Genomic DNA, 23,589 nt, shown 5'->3' on the forward strand with positions numbered 1-23,589 from the left:
TGCTGCTGCTCAGGTCGCAGAGCTTCCCTGCTACATCTCTGTGTGTCACCCATGTCAATGGGACCTCTTGTTAAGAGGGGTGCTCTTTCATGTTTTGGAAGCTACCAGATTCTCAATCTGTATTATTATCAGATACTGGTATTCTGTTTCATCAAGGAGGCTTAATACATGCTTCAGTCAAGCTTATCTGGAAGTACATGTTTTCAGTTGTAATAAACTGTTACGAATATGCTGCTGACTGGCTAAAATATATTCTTTCCAAATTACTAGGAAAACTGATTTAGGTCTCTGCCTGGTACATGCATTTCCCCCAACATCATACAGCGTATATTGAGCCAGATTCTCAATGTCTTCTGTCTCCTTTTGCCTCCCTGTGTAGCACAAGGAGACTGGGAAATCCTCAGGAGGGACAGAAATGGTAGCTTTAACTCTGCCATTGCAGGGAAGGCTAGCACCATCGGTGGGAAGGTACAGTACATAACAGAGAGAAGGAATGGCTAGAGCACAACGCACTCTGACAATCCCCAATTGAGTATGGTCCCTGGAGAGTCCCAAAGAGTTAAAGGAAACACCCCAGCTCCTCTGACTTCTCCTTCAGACTAGAGCCAAAAAAAGAGAATCAGGAAGTTGTAACCCACATTGTGACTCTTCTGGTGCACTCAGCTTAAACTATGCACAACAGTGGATATGGCCCATTAAGTCTATTCTTTAAACAAATAAAGATTAGCCCTAACTGGAAAAGCAGCTGCAAAGAACCATTTCCTTTAAAAAAAATAACATCAAAACATTTATTAAACACCAGACTAAAAGCAATGGCATAGCCAAATTACAGTTATAACAACTGTATTTTAAAAGGAAGTATTATCATTCCTCCACTGGATTTCTTAATTTATTACAAATAGGGCTGATATTGAAGAAACCAGAAAAATCCTATGCAGTGGTAAGATGCACACAACAAGCAATAGGAGGTACAGTATTACAATTCTGATAAATCATATTTCTAACAGTGAGCCTAAGATGCACAGAAAATGGCTTAGAACTTGACAAGAATCAAGACCAAGATCATAACAAAAATGGGAGTGCAAATTCAGACTCTTATTTTTGCAGCCTCAAAGTTCCTCTCAAGTTCTTTCTTGGATGCTGAGCTTGCCCTACTTAAACAGATGCTGAATTACTTCTTATATAACTGCTTTGGAGACCCTGTATACAGGGAATAAACTACTGAGTTGGCATTCATTTCATCTTCCCCAAATACTCTGCAAAACTATGTGTTTCACTTCAGCCCAATTATTTAAGGTTCTTCTATCTATTACTTTAAATAAGAAAAACTGAAGAGAGTTTAACCTTGAATTTATTTCTTTGATAATATTTTGGATACTTATGAAGTCTACACTCAAGCATGAAGTGATAGTGTCTGTTGAATTCATCAGTTCTTATTGACAAGTCTGGTTAAATTATCAGGTTGTATGTAATTTTATTTGAGTGTAGGAAAATGAATATTACAGCCAAGAGCTTGGTGGGGTTTTTCTTTCCTGAGATGATGATTTATTCCTTTTGGCTTCAATAGCTACAGTGTCAGGCATATTTTATATTTCTCCAACTTTGACACTTCAAACATTTGATTTCCCTTTGCAACTTCCAATCTTAAACATGTTTCCCATTATAGAAATTCAAGTGACTGCCATGCACATACTGACTCATAAGGCTGTTTTTTATTTTCACAAAATATATAACCCTATTTGAATAAAATACAGCTGGTGCCCAATACATAATACACAGCAAATTGGCCATTCCTTCCTCTGTCACCCCAATTTTCCATCCCCCAGATTTTCTGCTCTGCAGTGATATGAAATCTTATCACCCTACATCTGAATATGTCAGAGATATCATAGCAACAGAATGTTTTGCATGTCATTAATGTTTCATCTGTTTTTTTTAAATATTAAACAAATACATGTATTTGCTTAATATATATATTTAAAAAACAACAGCAAAGGACTTGAATCCCTTATCCAGATACACTACATCCTAACTGAACTTGTGAGATCTATACCCCACTGGAAGATCAAAGATACTGGTAGAACCATTCTTGCTTGTGCCATCAGTGGAGTTTGAGTAAGGGATACATAACTTTGAAAGTGTGAACTTGTATCGCTTGAGCTGGAGATTAAGCTTTCTAGGTGGCAGCTGGAACCGACTCAGTAGTCAATTATATTAATCAGCCACTAGGGGGGACAATGTTGTATATTTCCCTAATAAAATGCAATTTATTCAGAAGAAAATAGTTCCAGTTTTTCTCAAAGGGTAGAAAAATCATCCTGTATCTGTTTGTAAAAGCCATAAATTAGGAAGAATTAAAGAAAATTCCATCTCTGTCACTAGATGGCGATGCAGTATATTTTTTCTTTGTGTTAGGGAAAGTTAACTTTTTATAGTTTGTGGTTATTTTACTTGTGATATCAGTTTTATGTGATTGAGTTTTACTACTATACCTCTCCAGCTTAAAGCACTGAGAACTAGGAGAGTCCTGTGTCCCAGTTTGGCTTCAGGGATTGAGAGTTAATTCTATTCTGAGGCTCAGAGTGGAGTTTTCATACTGTGCATTTGCTTGCAGCTACACCAAGTTTTGCACATGGTGAAACACTTACCACGTCAGAGCTATCTCTGTTCAGTCCAGACCAATATATTTCTTTTTGTCCTCCACCTCATACTTTTTATTGCCATTCTCCTTCTCTATATCACTTTCAGAATTAGATCTCTTTGTCACGTGGTGACAGGGTCCTGATTCCACTTTGTAGGTAATTTTCATGTCACTGATATTAATTCTAAGAGGTCAGTGCTTGTTTGCTCATGACATGCATTGTAGAGAGACTATGCATAATGCATGTCACTGGAGATATCATTCAGTTGTATCCCTCTCGGTTAGGACTCTCAAATCCAGTGGTTATTAGTTACTACAAAATACCAACCAGTAGTCACATGAATGAAAAAGACACATGACTCCAAAAGCTGGCGCTTTAAGACAACAACACACATAAGAAGGCTGGTGTCTAAACTGTAAATTAGCAACATTTTTCTCCATGCTGGCCACCCTTAATTCATACAACATAGTCCTTAAGTAATCAATGAGTCCACATTCAAGGGATTACTCAAATTAAGTATAAGAGTGGCAGAATAACCTTTAAAGTGCTTCCTCATCTAAATTTCAGATATCATAGTCGGACAATTGTTTGCGCATGTTGCTCTTCTGGTAGCATTCTCTCTACTTTGAATCCCAACTCCATCTCAGAAAAAGGGATCGAAGACACACACCCAAACTACTGAAATTTTAATTGAACGGACATCATTCAAGTTTTCAATAAAGAATTTGGATAGCACTAGTAGTAATAATGTTTACATGATCAATAGCTAATGCCCAAAGTGAGATGAGACCTAAAAGTGAGAAGTGGGGGTTTGATAGGGTATGACCCTTCAATTTATTATAGAAACTACGAAGTACATCCACTTCAAAATTGCCGCTTTGCCACTGGCCATATCTTAGTTTACTCAGCTATCATACGTTTCTTTTGGTATATTTACAGAAAACTGCACTTTATAAATACCAATTTGCACTGTTTTCTAACTGTGTGTGGAATTCTTTAAATATGGAAAACTAGACTTTGTCCTTAGCATGTAACTGAAAATAGAATAGGAATGCTGTTTATCTGTTAGAAACCAATATGAAAAATATGGAACCCATTCTTTTTTGCTGAATATTCATGTAAAAATGCTAATCTTTCAGGTCTCATTTCTTAAATTCCAATCTACAACAGAAAACCAAAATCATCATGAAAATGATTACATGTTTTTAGCACTCAGTTGGTAGAACTGTGTAGGTCACCACAACCTTTATATATCCAAAGGAAAAATAAATATTTTTTTTCTCATTCACAGATCAAAACATTTGCAGCCAAGAATAAATTATTCATGTCTTTTAAATCTAAGGGCCTAAATTCAGCTCTGACTCTTGTAAATGAGGAATCAATGGAGATTCAACAATAAAGCCATGATAAGTAAAATCAGATTGAGTCCTGCAAAGTTCAAGAGAGAATTTGAAATGTTTCTCTTCCCTGATAGCCTCAGAGCCATTCACTGAAAAATTCTGTTTGACAGAGATAGTCATTTACAAGCCACAATTTCTATTAAATAAGCTGCTTTCCTTTTGGCTTTAAAGTTTTGAAGTGAGGGTAGCTTCTGTTAAACGTGATTACTTTTCCCCCTCATAAGCACGAGAAAGAAGTGCACTTATTAAACAAGGGTAATTGCTTACTGAAGGCAGCTACAAAAACAAAAGGCATAAAGACTTTGTTCTTTCAACATTTTTCACATGCATGCCCTAGAAGATTAAATACTAGTTGGAAAAATATATACATCACAAAAATTCATAAAATAATGACCTGCAAATGGTATGCTATCAAAGCACATGTCTGAGCTGAGGAATGGGAGAGAACCTAATCACCTGTCAGGAGTGTTCAGAGATATTTGATCTGACACTGCCATTACAAAAAGAATTGCCTCAGATCGCTCTAATCATCAGTGCACCATCTTAGCAGCTCTGAGATTAAAAATAAAAATACAATAAAAATAAAGAGAGAGAGAGAGAGTATGCCCAATTTAAAAAAAAAAAAGGTGTGTGTGTGTGTGTGTGTGTGTGTGTGTGTGTGTGTGTGTGTGTGGAGGTACAGTTAAAAGAGTCCACTGGGGCACATGCACACGTGCTTTTAGGGTGCACCCCACAGCCACCCATGAGGAGTGGCCAGCCACACCACTGCCGCCTTCCAGCAGCACCAGCTTCTCCCCAGGGTGGGGCCCTGGCCGGGCACCAGCCCACTGCAGGTTACAGGCACTGGGTGGAGCCAGATGTCACCTGGCTTGGGGAATCCCATGCCGAGCTGCCAGCCTCACCAGCCATGGACCCATAGTAAGTCCTGCACTGAGGGGGCTGGCCCCTCCCAGACCCAGTCCCCACCCCTTCCCCTGCCCCTCCCCCACACAGCACACAGACAGGTGGCCATAGGTCAGAACTTCATTGAGCAGGCTGTGTCCCCTGTATGGGCAGGCACAGGCCTCTCCTGCTGAGGAATGTGTTGATCCCAGTGGTGCTCTCCTCTTTGGTGGCCAGGGGCAGGGATGTGTAGCACTGTGATAGGTAGCCCTCCAGGTGGTAGCAGACATTGTGGAGTGGGCTGGGCTTGTCCCCCACTCTGTCATAGCTCAGAGTCCCAATCCAGGAGCACAGGTGTGCCTGAAGCATCAGCAGGATCAGCAGCAGCAGAGCATAGTGGTTGGAGCAGCCCTTCACCTGCACAAACAGCCTGTCATGCACCACCTGCACCACATGCAGCAGGAGCACCCTCAGGGCACAGAGGCAGTGTGGCAGGGGGGCAGCCCTTTGGTGTCTCCCTGGAGAAGCCCCTGCAGAAAGGGTGGGGGTGTGGCCAGCCCCTCACTCCCATTGTCTAGGAGCTCCACACACCCTAAGCCCAGGCACCGGGGACTGGGTGGCAGCGAAACACAGTGGTGGACCTGCAGGGGAAGAAGTGGGGCTGGTGGGGGCTGGGGCTGAGGCAGTAGGTGCTGCCAGCACCCTGGCCTTGCCTACCCTGGGAATGGGACAGGGGAGGCAGGGAGCCTGTGGCTAGCCCCTGAGGAGCAAGCAGACACAGGGGACCTGAGCAGCATGCACCTGGGCCCAGGACTGCCTGGACAGCTTACCATGGACCCTGGATACCCGCATGCTGCTGCCCTCCAATCCGAGGACAGGCATCACAGGGCCCTTGAGCATAGCATCATATCTCTCAAATGTTGCAAACTCTCACAAAAGTCTCTTGCCTTTGCAGGGCCAACATCTAGATGCAGGGGAGAAGTTGCAGGATCACTGCTGCAGAGTCACTGCTACCCGCCACTGGAGCCTCCAGGAGATGCCAGCAACACTACCACCATGTCCTTGACGGGACCCACCTACTCTGGCAGCTGGTGGCCATGCAGGGTGGGGTGGCAGACCAGTGGACATGGCAGGCAGAGACCCTTGCCGAGGAGGAGGTGCAGCTTCAGGCATATGCAGAGCACGGGGTTCAGCTGATGGCCCTGGAGCAGTGGCGTGTGGCACTGCTGAAGCAGCAGCTTGCTGCCCAGAGCCACACAGCAAAGGCTGCGCCCATGCCCCTTGACACCTGGCCCCTGCCCTAGCCCTACAGGGCCCCTGGGTCCCGTCTGCAACCTCACACCAGGGCCCCAGCAGCACCTGCCAGCTGAGGCATCCTGGGCTCCACTGCAGCCCCAGGACCACAGTGGCACTTCTTGTGGTCAAGGTACTTCCTGACTGCAGCTGAGCTCTCCACCCTGGGTGGCCTCACCCCTGAGTCCCTCACAGGTGGACTCGGGGATGGGGGCAGACACCTGAAGTTTCTTTGCAGTTTGGGGAACGGATGGGGAGGGTGGTGGAGGGGCACTGTGTGTGGGGGGCAGGGGGGAAGAGGAACTGTGTTTGTTGAGGGGGAGGGGGGAGAGATGGGGGTGTTTTGTTCTATTAATAAAGTTTATACTGTTTCTTCTATGTGTGTAGAGTGGTGCTGGGGGTGACCAGGGGGTCAGGAGCGTGTGGGCTGAAGCAGGGAGTGCAGAATGAGGGGGGTGGCCAGAACCTCCTGCAGCAGTGCCCTGGGCCTGGCTGGCAGGTGTACGGCTGCCCTGGAGCCTGGGTGGGGGTGGGCATGGTATGACCAACAGGGCCAGCACCATGGCCAGCAGCAGCATGGGCTGGTAGTTGCCAGGGGCAGGGGCAGGGGTGGTGCGAGGAGGGAGATACCACATGCTAGGCCTGTGCTGGGCACATAACTCCTGGGCAGGGGAGGGGTTGGGCAGGGCTGTGCTGTGCTGTGTGGGCAGAGATAAGCCCTTAAGATGGCTGTCATGTGCTGGCAGGTGCCTCTAGCCTTAGCATAGCTGCCAAGTGCTGGCAGCCATGTGGATGGAGGCTGGAGTTCTCCTCAGTGGCCACAGGGACACATGGCAGGCTGCTCTGACTTGGGACTAACTCTAGTCCCAGGTTGCCTGCACATGTAGATGCCAACCTATTCCAGTTTACTGCACAATATACTGCAACTTACTGTGCAGTAAATTTAATGTGATGTAAATGCACGCATAGATGCACCAACTCTGTTGTATCCACCTATTGTCTCCCATCTTATACCTAAATAGTAAGATATTCAGAATAGGAACAGTTTCTTTGCTATGTATTTGTACTATGCTTAGTACAATAGGACCTGGATTCATGATGAATCCTTAGACTTCCCCCTTTTTTAATTTCTTCCCTATCCTCCAGTCCTTGGTGTGCTTTATAAAGTGTATGTGTACTGTTTCTATAAAACTGAACAGGAAGCCTGGTTTGGGAGATAATAGGCAAAAGTCCTACACTGCGTAGGGAGAGGCTGTGTGTCTTTAGGGATATTTTGCCCAAACGAGTACAATCCTTTGTTAAGTATTAGAGGAGACACTCTTCCTGTGACTACTTACCATTGTTACATGACATACAACTTCCCCAAACACTCATTCTAACCTACCTGGGCTCCTGTGGGGGCAACAGCCTTCCCCCATCCTTTTACTCGGCACTCTGGATTTTGAACTCTCAGTATTGCCAGTTCTCATGATCTTATCACAAATCTCACAGTATGCGGTAATTTTCTTAAATCCCCTCCTCCTGGAGTTGATTATATGAGAATCTCAATTTCTTTCCTTCTTTTTAAAAGCAAGTTTCTATCCTTCATGTTTGTGGAGAAAAACACAGAAACATGGCCTCAGCATACCACGAAGTCTCAGAAAACAAGCAGCAAAGAAAAAGAAACTATTTTTCAATAGTTAATCTCCCTTTTTAAGCCCAACTCATGATTCGGGGTGGCTTGACTCATTCTGGCAATGCTGCTATTCTTTCACTCTCTCTCTCATGTCTCCTGCTGAGGATTACTGGCAGCTCTTAACCTATACCAGTGAGACAACAGGCAGCTCTTGACAGGACCCTCAACTTGCAGACCTTTCCAAGAGTCACTGGACTTCAAAGCAATACAATCAGATGAAAAAACTCTTATGAACAGTGCTTGCTCCATTCATAATTTCAAATTTCTCCAGGTCAACTCAACTTTTTATTTGGCAGTAAGTTTCATATGCAGTCTGTTGGTTTTTGCCTTAAACGAATATGTATCTATTTGAATCTCATGTTTTTTGGAGGGAGGGTGGGGTTCCCTTTACCAAAGATCAATCACTTGGAACCTAGTTGGTGTCTTCTTTCATTTTCCTATCTGGGAGCTGAAGGAAGTTGCTTGATGAAGCCAAGGAAATGTTAAAAACAGGCAAAACATTTAAGAAAAGATAAAAACGCTTTTTCTAAGAGGACATTTTATGTATGCGCACATGTAGGTCTAGAAGAATCTGACTGGACCAGAAGTACCATATTGCTTTCTGTGCTTTCCTGTCCTGTGGGTTTTCAGGGATTTCTATGCCACAGGAACCTGTCCTGCACTTTGCTGAATCAGACCTTAAGCTGCCAAAGATATATATCCCTATTAAATACATGGCTTTTGCCAGGGTTATGGCAGCAATTAGAAGTACTTAGTGCACGGTTCTGGCTGTCAAGATTTTATCAACATTTCCTTAGGAAACCCTTACTTTCAAAGAATTATAGAACTGTCCATATAAAATTGATCATCACTGACATTTGTCATCCAGTAACATACCTCAAAATAAAGTTTCCTTTTTTTTTCTTTTTTTTTGCTTCTCCTTTCACATTCTTTCTATTTGCAAATTCAAGCAAGAACAAGTTTATTACTTTAGAATACAGTTATAGTTAGCTAGGCACTTAGTTCTGCTATTGCATGTGCCAAGAGGTGGCACCATCTTGGCTGAGCTGACAGCTGAGCACTGACCTGTTAAAAAAAAAATTTTAAGTTAAAAAGAGTAATATATATTTGGTTTAAGACTACTTAAAATGATAAATTATCTTGGACATTTTCTTATAATATAAATTCCTATGGGTTTTGTTTGTGTTTTTGGTTTTTTTACAGTCAAAACTGATGAATACTTTCATTCAGAAAAGTGACTAATGAAAAAATCAATTTGTATTTTTTTTAAATGCTCAGTATTTTTTTAATTCTGCATATCTCTTACCATGACGGGACACAAGCCAGAACAATCCCTTTCAAAATATATGCTGATACCTCATTGTCTAAGAAACTCTATGAGGGTATTGAGGCCTCCATAAATACAATATGTGCTGGCATGTTTTGTGTAGTGATTTTTTGAAGGAATCCTAACTGTGTATTTATGGTCATGGAATGAATGATGGATTTATAAATGCACAATGACACAATCAGCTACATTATTATGGGAGATAGGTTGATAATCTGTGAATTACAGCTATTATAGCGTGTCATTTCAGTGATTTGCCAGACATTATTATAGTATCAGTGAACTCTGAGAAACTGAAACGAGGCGAGAGCTATTGCTGAATGTGCTGCTATAAGGCCGTGCTTTCCTAAATACACAGAACGGCTGTGTTTCCTTTCTTTGTCTAGCTCCCCTGAGCATGGCTCAGTAAAGAAAAAAGATTTTAGCCTTATGATTATTTCAGATTCTACTTGAAGCCACTGTTAATTTGGTATGTTTGAACACCAACCAGTGAGCTATATTTACGTGCCTGAGATCAACAAAGCAAGAGAAGCTGCTAAAATGTGGTGTTTTGACCTAAAGACCATGTTCCTCATCATGAGAAGGGTCAAACTTTGCCCTTGAATACACACAAAACATTCCCATTGAAGCCACTTGTATACCCTAAAGCAAAATTTGGTTTTACATAGCCCACTCAAGCACACGCAGAAGTCTTTGGTACATGAAATAAACAAACCCCAAAAAATCAGCTATGAAAAAAACAGGCATTTTATTTATTTTTTTACAAAAATAAACAATTCAAGGAACAAAAAGTACAAAATGTTCTTAATGTACAATCTACAAAACAGTATGACATCGGTCACTTTTAGCATTTAGTTTATTGCTTTCACTGAAAGCAAATTCTTTAGACACACTATGCCTACAAAATGCATTTATTTATATAGAGTTAAGGCTGGTGTTCATTTGCAATTATTAAGGGCATTTATTTAATTTGTTCTAAGAATTAGCAAGCAGCACCTTAGATGACAAATAATTTGATGATTAAAACAATGAATGGCCTTCTGTAGCAAGCTATTAATTTAAAAAATGGTATTGTTCAAACAGATGGACTGCTTAGCTGATCTGTTAGTGATACATCTTAAAAAATACTTAGGACAGTAAATAAGGCCTTGATTCAGCAAACCACTTAAGCTTATGTTTAATTTTAAACACATGCTTAAGCCTATCCCTATTCACCAAAGCACTTTTAAGCATCTGTGTAAAACCCTACAAGATTTTGATGGGACTACTTGTGTGTTTAAAGTTAAGCCTTTTTTAAATGTTTTTTCTGGATCAAGGCTTAGGCAACTAAGTATGGCTTTCTTAAGATGAAAGTTTATGAAACATTTAAAACAAAATGAAAGTTTGCCACATCTTTGCAACTATAAATATCAATAAGATTAATTGATGAAGGAGCCTAGCATTCCTACAAATATTTTTGGTCTTGCATGTTTGATAACATTAAACACAAATGGTGATTGTCTCTTATAACATTTGATATTTAGCTTTCAAACTGATAAGCTTGTGATAAAAAGTGATTGTACTTGCCCAAATAAATATTTTGGCAGTGGATCCAGATTTCTCATAAAAATTTTGAAATTCCCACCCTGTGCAAACATGCACACACAGTTAACCTGAATTAAAAGCTAGAGCTGCCAACTGAACATCGTATCCTGACAGTGTAATACATTTTGTATTTTGCTTCATTTGAAATAAAAAAAATCACATTTTCAAAATGTTGTTCTATTGCACATTCATCCTGGTCATGCAGGTCATCTCTTCAAAGTTTTGTTTAGCACTCTATAGATTAGAATGAGTAATAGTGCAATTATCTCGCTGTCCTCAGACATCTTGTACATAACAGCTGTCTATATTTATACACAAACAGCTCCTGTCATTTACTAGTTAGACTGAACCACTTTAGCTGTCAGCCTGTCACTTTCACATATGTTATCTTGTCAGGATCAGGCATGATATGATTTGAGTCCTTCTTGAAGAAGACAAGCTGCCGACCTACAAAGATTGTGACGGAAAGAAGAAAATAATTAGAAACGATGAGTGAGATCTTGCTCTATTCAAAATACTGACATTTCATATGCCTATTCTTTTCTTGCATTCTTTAAACTACACAGAAAACCAAATTCTTTGTTCACTTAAAAACTGCTATTAATCTGGAGTCTTTCCATTGAAGCTGCACCAGAACTTCATTTCAAAGTTTATTCTGGATTCACGTTGGGACAATGGAAAACAGAACTTGGCCAATTAAAGCTGTTCCAAGTGCATGCCAGCATAATTCTGATCAGGATTTGTCTCTATGAAGTTGACAAGCTATAAATGAGAGCATTTGTCGATTTTAAGACCTTTTAAAATACAGTGATTGAATTCAGTAGTTGGAGGAGCCTCTCTAGCTCTTGCCATTGACTTCATTGTCTTTGGATCAGGGCATCCATTCATTCATAAAAGAACAATATCTTGTTGGACTACCAGAATCTATGCAGCATACGTACACTGCATTTATCAAGTTTGGCCTTGTTTGAATGACAAATATACAGCAAAAACCTGCTGTGCTTTGTCAGCAGGAGGCTAACTCCTACCTGCAAACCAGCATAATAAAAAATGTTAAATGGAGGGCAGCCTGTACAGTCTCAATTCTATAATTAGCCACTTCATAAGTCAGAGTTCATCTAAGGTTGTCCTTTGTTGGTGCTTGCTACTGCTCACGTCTCACTTACTGGTCTCATTGCGCTTGTTAAATGTGGACCCTGATTACATGCTGTGGCCATGGTCCCAGCACATTGTAATCACTGGTACCCACTGCAACTGATAAAAGAAAAGGCATGGCATGTATGCTATGGTCTCTTTTCTGCAGCTGTTCAACCTTCCCCTACCTTCTGCCTAAAGTTAAGAAAACTAAAAGACATTTCCACAACTCCTGCCTCTCATGTGCTAACGTAACAACATTGTCCTAAACATCACATGATTATCCGGATGCCAACAACTGTGTTTATGATTAATCAATAACTATACAGAATTCCTTGGAATAACACGATCATTTAAAGGTTTAAACTTGGTTAATTTTACTTTGAATTATTGTTACTCTGAATCATTTCCTTTAGCTTCTGTAATTCAAGCAGTGGGCCTTTCCAAGCTTTCTATTGATCTTATCAAGATATATTAAGTCTTTTTTTTTTTAAGTGGTATATTTAGTCCAGTGCCCGATTGTCATGTAATACATAGTATGGTGTGATCAACTAAAGCATGTGGGATCTTTAGGGCAAGGCATTTTGACAAACTTGTGCTTGGTATTTCCTTGGTTACTTGTGAGCCTCTGTTTATGTCTTTGGGTAGCACGAGAGATATGGAGTTCCACAGTTGTGTAACACAGTACTGTGATATAGATAACATTTTTAAAAATATCTATTTTGGGTGGCTCCAGAGCTTGGTACTCGAGCTGAGACAATGGGTCTCCTCAGCTCTGGTTCTGTCCCATATTGCTCAATCATCCTTCCCGTGTAAGATCTGACACTGCCTTAGCAATAAACAGTGTCACAACCAGTTAACACCAAGGAGCAAAAAAAGCACTTGGGTACCTAAACTAGGATCATAGGAAGGTAGGGCTGGAAGGGAGCTCATTAAGTCATCTAGTCCAGCACCCAGCTCAAGGCAGGATCATTCCTGACTAAACTATCCCAGCCAAGTGACTGTTTAACTTGATCTTGACAATTTCCAGGGATACAGATTTCCATGGACAACTGGTGCCTCCTGATTCTGGGGGGACACCAGCGGCCAATCGCTGACCTGGTGGGGGGTGTGGTCCCCCAGCAGCTGATCGCCAGCAGAACCAGATCGATGGCAAACCAGAAGTGCTGCTGGCGCATCTCTCAGCGCCCCCACATTCTTGGGGAGGGAGGAACCAGCTGTCACCCCCTGCTCCCTGGCCGGCAAGGGTCAATCTAAGGGGGGGCCCCCTCCGCATCACCTACGCAGATTGCACAACTTCTATAGGATGCCTGTTCTAATACTTGGCCACCCTCAGTCAGAAAGTTCTCCCTCTCATGCTTCCTCACACAGCAGCATTGCAGTCAGATCTGGCTGGTGTTAGGAGCCGAGCAATCCAACCCTAGTGTTCATGTTGGGGAAGAATGTGTTGTTAGAATTCTTCTGTTGAGTTCTGTGAAATTCAGCTCTTTTAAAACTGCTGGGTTTTTGGTTGTAGCCGTGTTGGTCCAAGGACATAGGGAGGTAAGGTTCTTTGAGCAGATGTGATATCTGTTACTAGACCAACTGAATAGTTGCAAAAAAGTTCTTAGCAAGCTTTCAGGCACAATCACTCTTCCTCAGGCATAGGAAGTCTCAGTCATAGTGAGACTCGTATGCCTAAAGAAAGATGACTGCACCCAAAAGCTTGCTAAGAACTTTTTTCCAACTACTCAGTTGGTCTAGTAAAAGATATCACATCTGCTCAAAGAACCTTGCCTGCTCTTTCAAAACTGTAATTTAGGTGGGATTAAGGGGCACTGACAGACATGGGGAAAAAACCACAAAAAAAAAAAACAAAAAACCCTCCAAGAAACCACAGCACTTTACCAAGAGAAGCAGCATCTTAGTTTGACCCAATTCTAAAATCTGTACAGATCAGGTACTTCAGCAGGGTTTTTTGGCATATTTACCTAAAGCAGATTCAATCAGCTTTAGAGAAAAGTACCAAAAAGCCCTGCTGAAGCACCTGATCTATACAGACTTTGGGTGAGCTGGATCCAAATAATGCAATGCCTCTTCTAGGCATGCACTGCATTTGGTGTGGGGGAACACCAAGCTTAAAGTGCCATTTGTTCCCCCCCACCCAGCATCTGTAAGCAGCGTAGGTGTCTAAGTTATGAAGCAGGCTTCTCCTGACTGCTCTGGTGACTTTCATCAGTAGTTATTTGGGCACCTATAGTTCTGCTGCTGCATGTGCCAAGAGGTGCTACCATCTTGCCTAAGCTGAGAGACTTGGTGACCATCTCAGCCCTAAGCGTATTTGGATTCACAAATTAAGCATTCCCCCACCTGAGTCTCCTACAGGGCCTGATCTAGTAAGCATACTTGGACTACACCTGAGACACACCAGCAGCAACAACTTTCAGGATGAAACACAGTAGTCACATCCACTTTGACTAGGGGCTTGGTGCATGCAAGGAGAAGAGGGTGGGCGAGTCATGCTCAGAAGCATTACTCTGAGAACATTAGGGACATGGTATAGAAATACTGTGTAAGCCCAGTGATAAGGGCATTCACCTGGGAGACAGGAGTCCAAAGTCCTAGTCCCTGCTCTCAGGACAGCTCATACATTTTACATGAAAAAGTCACTAACTAAAATGCAGGAAGCAGGAGTCCTCTCCCACAGGTGAATCTCTTCATCTCTGAGCTACATCCTGAACCACCTTGTGCTTCCTCACAGAGCATCATTGCAGTGAAATCTAGCAGCTGGGCAATCCAGCCTTAGTATATACATCAGGGGGGAACGTAGTGTTCCTTCTGTTGAGCTCTGTAGAACTCAGCTCTTTTAAACTATTTTGAAAATGCAGCTACTTTATCACAGCCACTTGTAACGGTTTAGTTTATCAGATTACCACATATTCCCTGGGGTCGCAAAAGGCATTAATCTGGTTTAGTAATAAAAAGCTTGGGCCAGATCTTTATCTGAGATAACCTGGCACTGATTGACAGATATCAGTAGACCTACACTGATTTACAGCAGCTAAGGATGGGGATCCCAATCTTTTATTTATATGTCCCGGCAATATTCTGTTAGACACGAGATTAACAATAAAACATGCCAATAAACATTCTCACAGTTTGTGCTGAGATTTTCTTCTAAAAAGGTCTTCTGTGTCCCTGAATAACACTGAGGACCAGGGATCCAAGTTTTCCATTCGCCATGGGAAAACACAGTAAAACCCAGATTTTCTCCTTTAAAGGAGAAAAACATGGGAAATAGTGGGTTTCCCCTTGCAGGCTGGCAGAGTTCCAGGCTGCAAGGGGCTGGGGGAGTGGAAGGAAGGCGGTCAGGCAGGGGGTGCCATGTGCATGTGTATTCGTACATGTGCACATAGCCACCAGGCAGCCTGGAGAGCAGCTCCCCGCAGGTAAGTCTGGTGGCAGAGGTTGGAGGGGGGGTGGGGAGGGCGGAAATTGAGGCCCCCACAGGGAGGAACGGAGGGAGTTCGGCAGGGCTGAGGCTGCGGGTGCTGCCCAGCCCAGGTGGTGTGTGGTGTTTGGGACTGGAATGCGCAGCTGCAGGGCCTAGGTGGGGAGTGGGATGGAGCGGAGCATGGCTTGCCCTGGGAATGGGAGCTGGCTCCTCGCTGCTGCATGCACTCCTGGTAGGGACATGGAGACACATGCCCCCCAGATTTGTGCATGGGGCAGGGGGAGGTATGGGATGCCCTCTGCGGGCTCAAGCTCCCTGCCCAGCTGCCCTCCCCCCAGGGCCTCCGTGGCCCCGTGGGGAGGACCTGGCACAGCAAAGCAGAGAGGGGCAGGGAAGCTACTGCTGTGGGCCCCATGCTGCCATAATGAGGCACTCTCTCCCCACCCCCCCAGCAGTAGCAAGGGGCACAACTCTGCACTGTCATCCCCACTGCTGCTGGGTGGGCAGGGGGCATCTCACCGTGGCAGTGCAGGAATCACAGTGGTGCCACCAAGCTTCCCTGCCCAGTCCCACTCTACCTTGCCATGCTGGGTCTCACCTGCTGGGCTGTGATGGCCCTGGGGGGGAGGGCAGCCAGGTGGGGAGCCCCAAGCTCACAGCGGGCAGCTTGTATCTGTCCCCTCCTCCCACCATGGGCTGCACGCCACCTGTGCCACCCATGGGAGAGAGAAAGCCATGCTCCGTGCTCCACTCCACCACAGCAACCACCACCTCCCGCGGGTGGCAGCCAGGGCTTGGGCACTGCTGAGACTGGCAGGGGGCTGTGGACCTGGGTCCCTGGCCCCATAGCTCTGACAGGGCTGCAGGGATAGGGGGTTGTGGGTCGGAAGTGGGGGGCACCAGCAGGGTTGGTGGAGGTGGCTGTGGGTTAGGAGCAAAGAGCAATGGCATGGGCAGGGCACTGGCATATCAAGGCTGCTCGGCTCCACAAAGCAGTGGGTAAGGACAACTGCAGCTGGACCCATATCCTGGAGAGCAAAAGAGGGCAGAGCTCTGGTGTTCCATGATAAAAACCCTAAAAATCAAACACCAAAATTTATAGGTATTTAGAGTTTATTTTATTATATTATTTTATATCATTTTATTATATTATTTTATTATAGTGACTGAGGCACTAGTAGGCTTCCAAATTGTTTTAAAATTGTATATTAGTGGTGTTTCATTTTAATCATGGAAAAATGCTTATTTTGGGGGGTTTAATCAAAGCATTTGTAATTTTTTTTATCAGCAAATTTGTGATTTTTAAACAGAGAAAACCAGGATCCCTGCTGAGGATACTTCCACTTCTCTTATGTTTTAAACCATTCCTATGGTCCTCAGACTCATCCAGGGCCAGCATGTCCCCACCTGAGGACAGTACAGCACCCCCATCAGTGCTCACGACATATCTGTCAACTGAAGGACTGCAGTTTAGGGAAGGTGTGGGAGAACCTACTGAGCCAAATCCTGCTAATTTAACTATGCGAGTCAGATTGAACTCCCACAGCTGTTTTTGTTGTATTCAGTAGTAAAATTTGGGGACAAAATCTGACTATGAAGGTAACCTGCGATCCTTGCCCTGCTGCCCCCAATGGATCCCTACACAGCAGGATATTCTGAGGGTATGGATTTACCATGAGGCAAAAAAGAATGGGACTTTACTTCTCATGGTAAACTGCTTGTTTACACACTGTCACCTCATGGAAAGTGACAACTAAATCGTGATTAGCTTAATTCTCAGTGAAAGAAGGGTGATTTATTTTGGTTTACCTTTCATTTTTCACAAGTGCGCACACAGGCAGTTAGCACAGAACTGCCCCAGCCCTGGTCCCTAAGTCTGTGCATAGACTCCCCCTTCACAAAGCGCATGGGAAGGACAGCTCAGCCCAACCCCTGCTTGGCCTGAAGTGTGGCTTCTCCTATCTAGCTCCTATCCTTTCATGAACCTGTACCAGTGTAGCACATTCATTAGATTGGGGGCAAGCAATCATTTTGGCTTGAGGGCTGCTTAACAAGGTTTGGTGAGCTTACAAAAACCTCAAAGGTAGCCCCACACCTTGACAGGTACCCCGCCCCCTGGTCACCATCTTAGGACCAGAAGTCCCACCCCCTAAACACAGACCTTAGCCACCGGAAGTCCCTCCCATTGCCCCCCGAAAATACTCCATTTGGGAGGGGGGTTGCCATCTTAGAACCAGGAAAAAAAAACAAATCATACACTAGAAGTCAAATGCTGACTGTAGCATTTTAATTTTATTACAAAAAATATTTTTGTCATGATTTGTGTTTGTGTACTGCATATAGAAGGCATTGCATAATAACTCAGAAACAAAGTCTTAGTCTTGTACATTGTCTGGTGTGTGTGTGTATGTGTATGCATATGATGGTGCGTGTGTGTATATATGATAGGGTGTGGGAGGGGTGTGTGGGGGTATGGCTGTGTGTGTTGGGGAAGACAGGGTATACTGGGGGGTGTATATGTGTGGGGGTTGTAGGGGCAGGGTGTGCCTATGTGGCATTTGTGGGATGTGAGAAAGGGTGGGGGGCCCCTCGGCCCCCCTGGCATGCAGACCCCACAGGCAATGGCGGCAGCAGCAGCAGGCAGGAGCACTCGGGGCTCCAGCCAGCACTGCATATCACAATGAGGAGCACATGCAACTCCCACACTCGTGCGCCCCCATAGGAAAGCTCCATGTGCTGAAGCCAGCTGCTTTTGCCACTGGGCCATATTTGGCCTGTGGGCCTGTGGGCTGTATTTTACCCGCCCTTGCATTAGATTGTATTAAAAAGGTCTGTTACCTGTCCACGTTGTCTGATTAGTCAAGACGAAAGCTCTGCACTGGGAGTAACTCTCGCAGATCTCAATGGCTTCAGTGATGTCAAACACAGAGAGGAGGCAGCCCTTGTGATGGTAAGATGGCCAGCACCTGTAGTTCTCATCAGGAATAGTAGCATCAGGCACCCGTTTGTACTCTGCAATTATCCAGAGCAAAATGATCATTTGAAAGCTATAGTAAAGAGGTACAATTTTGATAGGCAGGTTGCATCAGGCAAGGACACCATTTAGAAGGGTCATTCAGTAAGCTGCATCAGCCTCATTTTGTTCCTGGCTTGATAAAATTGTTGCTTGCCCCTCACGCTGCTTTTATTTTTCATTTTGAGAAACAAGCCCAGAAATAAACAGTCTGTGCACAGAATGCTTCTGCCCTCCCTACTGTTGAGGCAAGGCTTTGATTTGATTTGGAGTTTTACAGGAAGAATGTTCCATTGAATAAACAGCATCCACTTGAATGAAATGACTCACTGTCCTCGTTCTTAACACTGAACAGGATTGTCAGGGTGAGACCTGATGAGGCGTTCCCGGCCCTCCCTCTCAGTTAGAAGAGCATGCTATTTTGCTCCAGCTTCTTTAGAACATGAAGAAAAGACAGGCTTTTAATTAAGCAAACTTTTTCTTCTTGCTCAGATTAGCACAAAAGGGGAGTTGCTTGATGGGCCTCAGAGAAAAAAAAAAGACATGAAGCATGTCAGTTTGGTTCTTGCCCATCTCCTCTGCATTGCCCTGTGGATTACTGCACAGCTCCCTTGGCTGCCATTCAGTCTCACTTGCCTTTATGAGCTCTTTCTTGTTCTCTGTTCACAGTTCCTCTCAGTTTCCAAGCTGTTTTTGGGCTTCTCTAATGAATGCATCAGCAAAATTAAACTAATAATTTACAAATATTTCTACTTAGCTCCCAGACACACAAATTGTCAGTCAAGAAAACCCCAAAAGACAAAACACTATAGCAATTCTAACTGCATGCATTAAGGAAACTGTAGCTACATGCTTCAAAACCTGTTCTTTAGATAGTTCAGTTTTGTCTGACGCTGCAAGGTTTCAACTTGCTAATGTTTCAGACACTGAGTTATCAGGATGCTTTTTATTTAATGGGTGTTTCCTCTTTCATGTTTAGTATATACATAACAACCAATGGTTTGATTCATAAAAGAGTTATCCATTGTCTAGCATACATTTTTCACCATTTACCTGAAAACTTACTTTTCTCATTTGTTTCATAATAACTGTCATAACACAAATCCACAAACAAAAAGCAAAGAAAAAATACAATCATTTTGTCATTGGCAGAACTCTCATTCATTTTCAGGACCAATTTTTGCTACGGCAAATGCAAAGAATCAAATTCATATCACAAATGCTCATTTTATTGCCAAGAGATGACACTGCTCCTTAAAAAGCTGCTACAGATTTGTTGGACAAATAACGTGCAGTCCATTTCCATACCTCCTTCATGCTATATTGTTATATCCTATATTAGAGATAGAATTATTTGGAAAGAACTAAAGAGCTACTGGATGGAGAGTGCTGAGGGTGGGCAAGCCTAAGGTCAGTGGGAGTATATGTGTAAGCAAGATGAACAAGGGGGCCAATTCACCGTTGCTGTTTAGTTCATGCACTCAGACATTTATACCCATGGAAATAAAACCCACAGTAGATATAGAAAGGGTTCATTCTGACTCAGCATTTTATTTTATTTATAATCCCCCTTGTACTGACCTGACTATGAAAGGTAGAAGGCAAAAATGAAATCAGACCCAATACTGCATAGAAATGAAAACTGTGCACTAAAGATGCTTGTTACCAATGGAAGAAAAAGAGCATCTACCATAGATGTTCTGAAGTGTGAGCACGGATTGAACCCTGAGCCCTTGAAGGAAATGTTTGCCAAGCTCCTGACTATGACATCTAAGGTCAGGCCTTAGCAGGCCTTGGCATTAAGTCAATTTTCAATAAGTCAGAGTACTTAGCAGAGCAGCCTCAACATCACATGATGTATTTTCACTATGCAGTACAAAATCTCTCTCAGAGTAACCTACCTATTAAGCTGCATTTTACTGTTAAAACTCTCCTGCAGGCAAATGTGTTTTTAAAACTATTCCCACTACATAGTACATTGTTTCATCTTTAACATCTTTTCCTCCATTGCAATCCTCAGCTGGCATACATTGACTTCAAAAGAACAATAGTGATTTATATGAGATGAGGATCTATCCCTTTACGAAAGGTAAATGTTTCAATATTTATGGATTTTCAATGAAACTCAGAGCAGGATTCAAAGATGCATATGGGACTTAGGTAGAGTTCAAGTACCTATGTACCAGAGCAATTCAAAAAGGCTCTGTACCAGCGGCCTCATTATGGAATTAATTAAATGCCTACATCTTTTGGCTATATGGTTCCCGAGGCATCTGCATTAGGGATCCTGAGCAATACAGGTAGAATGCTTAAACCACAATAGTGCCCAACTCCTGCATAAGCTCCATTAGAAGCCAAATAGTTGGTGAGAGGCAGCTAAACTCCACCTAACTCCCTGGAGGTCCCTGTCTAACACCAATACATAAACAGCCCTGGAAGAAACCAAGAGGGAGTCTCCCTGTACTGTCTAGTAGAGTTTGCTTCTAGGGATATTTTACTTCATTATGGAAGTTTCCAAAATGCCTAGTGGGTAGAGTATGCATTTTACAGACATTAGTTAACAATCAAAAATAAGTCTGACAGCAGAGCCTAAAGCCCAGGACTCCCCCCTCTCAGGAAAGACCATATCCACTAAGCTACAGAGAGGCTCCCTGTTAATTCCTCCCCTTCTGATCCAATGAATCTTGTTCTTTTGGGGTTCACTTCAACAGGAGGAATGGAGAGTACCCTCACCTAGCTATCCTGATTTAGCCTGCTGGTTAGGACACATCTCCTGGGATGTATCCAGCTCTCCCACTTCTCTACAAATGTTCTAACCACTAAGCTACTGGCTGAGGTGTAAATGGCACTGCCTCTTCCTTGGCTATCTCAGAGGAGAGATGAGATAGTGTGATTTGCAAAGGAACAGAAATGTCTAATGCTTAACATGAATTGGGCATCTAGACTCCCGAGAGGGGTGGGACTTCTGACACAGCCTGGTGCTTTAGTGAGTCCTACTGGCTACCTTCTGGTACTTCTAGATTTCCTAAATTGCCCTTTGGTGATGCCTACTGCTTCCCATTCTCACTGCAGAGTACCCAGGTGGCTTAACATACATCACTCATGGGCATCTCCAGAATCTTTCCACTGACTGTATGGGACCCTAGGCACTTACAACATATTGAATTGCCCTCTTGGTGTAGGCACTTAAAAAATAGGTAGGCAACATCTAAAGTGAGGCATTTACTGAGACACTTTGAAAGGCTACTAAAGCCTTTTTTTAAATGGGATTTATCCCTTGTCAACAAGAAAAGAAGAGGAGTTGTTATTATCAGAGTATGGCCAAGCTTACTGGCATACACAAAGCTCACCTATCCTCTGTCTGAGAAAAGATTTGGGTTGCAAAAGTGCAAGTGCAGTAGGCTTTCCTCTCATAACAGCTCTCTGTACAAATTTAAACAATATAACATAACGTGTTTTATAAACAATAATGCAAGCTACACAGAAAAGAGCTAATATCATTCCATGTCTGGGAAATTCCTAAGCATTTTGGGCACCCTGCTAGTGGCAACAGAGATAGAGCCATAGAAGGCCAGAAGAAAGTGTGGTGGCACATGGCCTGCAAGCAGATGGTACTAGAAGATGCTCCAAATTGACAGACTGAAGAATGCGTACAGATTTGGGGTTTGGTCTTTCTTTTTATCCTGCCTAGCAAGGAAAGAAACGTTAATGGAAACTCAGTGAGGATTCTCTGCAGTTCCCTTTCCACTCTCCGGCTTATCCTTTGAAATGAAAAGAAATTAACTGTGCCAACATACCGAGTCTGTCACACTACACCTGCACAACCTGAAGAGATTGGCACTTTCTTTCTTAAAAATTATTACAAGTTTTGGCCATTGCAGTGCCCAGTCCCACAGCTGGACTTCACATGAAACTCAGACCTTTACAGGTCCTCTTCTGCTCCCACTGAAGTCAACAGCAATGGGAACATGATTAGACCTCCCAGTGTAAGAGGAAATGCCAGTTGGCTTTGCCGTTAAAGCTAGGACCATATGGCAATACAGGAAGGAATAGCCACATCAGACACTCCCTGGCTTCCTTTTCCATATACCACTTTTCTCCATACTGCCAGATCTTTTTAAGAATAGGGTCTTTTTCTAATATGGGTTGCAATTTTTTGAGGATTTTCCGTACAGGTTCAAGGGAGGGGTGATAGGTCATAACCAGCGGTGTGCGATTTGTGGGTGTTTTTCTTCTGTACTGAAGCAGTTCTTCACGTGGTATCCAGGTGGCTCTTTCAAACGTGCGATCTACCTCTCTGGAGGAGTGTCCTTGCTGGGTGAAAGCCTTTTTAAGATTGGTGAGGCGGCAATCCCGGGTGTTCTCTTCAGTACAGATGTGATGGTATCTGAGGGCTTGGCTGTATATCACTGCTTTTTTGGTGTGTTTCGGGTGATTGCTGGTTCTGTGCAGATATGTATGTTGGTCTGTGCAATCACCCGAAACACACCAAAAAAGCAGCGATATACAGCCAAGCCCTCAGATACCACCGCATCTGTACTGAAGAGAACACCCGGGATTGCCACCTCACCAATCTTAAAAAGGCTTTCACCCAGCAAGGACACTCCTCCAGAGAGGTAGATCACACGTTTGAAAGAGCCACCTGGATACCACGTGAAGAACTGCTGCAGTACAGAAGAAAAACACCCACAAATCGCACACCGCTGGTTATGACCTATCACCCATCCCTTGAACCTGTACAGAAAATCCTCAAAAAATTGCAACCCATATTAGAAAAAGACCCTATTCTTAAAAAGATCTTCCCAGAGCCACCCATCCTAGCCTTCAGACAAGCACCGAACCCCGCCAACCTCATCACCAGAAGCAAACTTCCTCAAGCCCAGAACACACCAAAAGGATCCAGACCGTGCCATGACAAGAAATGCAAAACCTGCCCCCACATCTCCACCACCCCCACTATTACTACACCCCACAACAGAGCCATCAGCATCCCAGGATCTTACAGCTGCACCTCCAGGAATGTAGTATACCTCATCCAATGCACCAAATGCCCTGATGGAAGATATGTAGGAGAGACCAGACAACAACTGCGCACCAGAATGAATGCACACCGGAAATCCATCAAAGACAGAAACACCCAATTACCGGTGGGGGCACATTTCTCACAGGAGGGCCACTCTCTCTCCAATCTCTCAGTCCTGACCCT

At 43.5% G+C, this 23,589-nt stretch overlaps 1 protein-coding gene across 3 annotated transcripts in view; it reads right to left on the reverse strand.

Annotated features, from left to right (window-relative positions):
* Nucleotides 1–9,948: 9,948 nt before the first annotated feature.
* PKDCC (protein kinase domain containing, cytoplasmic) overlaps nt 9,949–23,589 on the reverse strand; it is a 51,285-nt gene continuing 37,644 nt past the window's right edge. For all 3 annotated transcript variants that reach the window (XM_025207738.1, XM_025207739.1, XM_006026734.3), the window contains 2 exons: nt 18,209–18,382; nt 9,949–11,250 (listed from right to left, as the gene is read on the reverse strand). In XM_025207738.1, coding sequence (XP_025063523.1) covers nt 11,165–11,250; nt 18,209–18,382 — 260 coding nt within the window. In that variant the 3' untranslated portion in view covers nt 9,949–11,164. The remainder of the gene's footprint in view (nt 11,251–18,208; nt 18,383–23,589) is intronic.

The sequence above is a fragment of the Alligator sinensis genome, unplaced genomic scaffold (assembly GCF_000455745.1).
Source record: "Alligator sinensis unplaced genomic scaffold, ASM45574v1 scaffold173_1, whole genome shotgun sequence".
NCBI lineage: Eukaryota > Metazoa > Chordata > Crocodylia > Alligatoridae > Alligator > Alligator sinensis.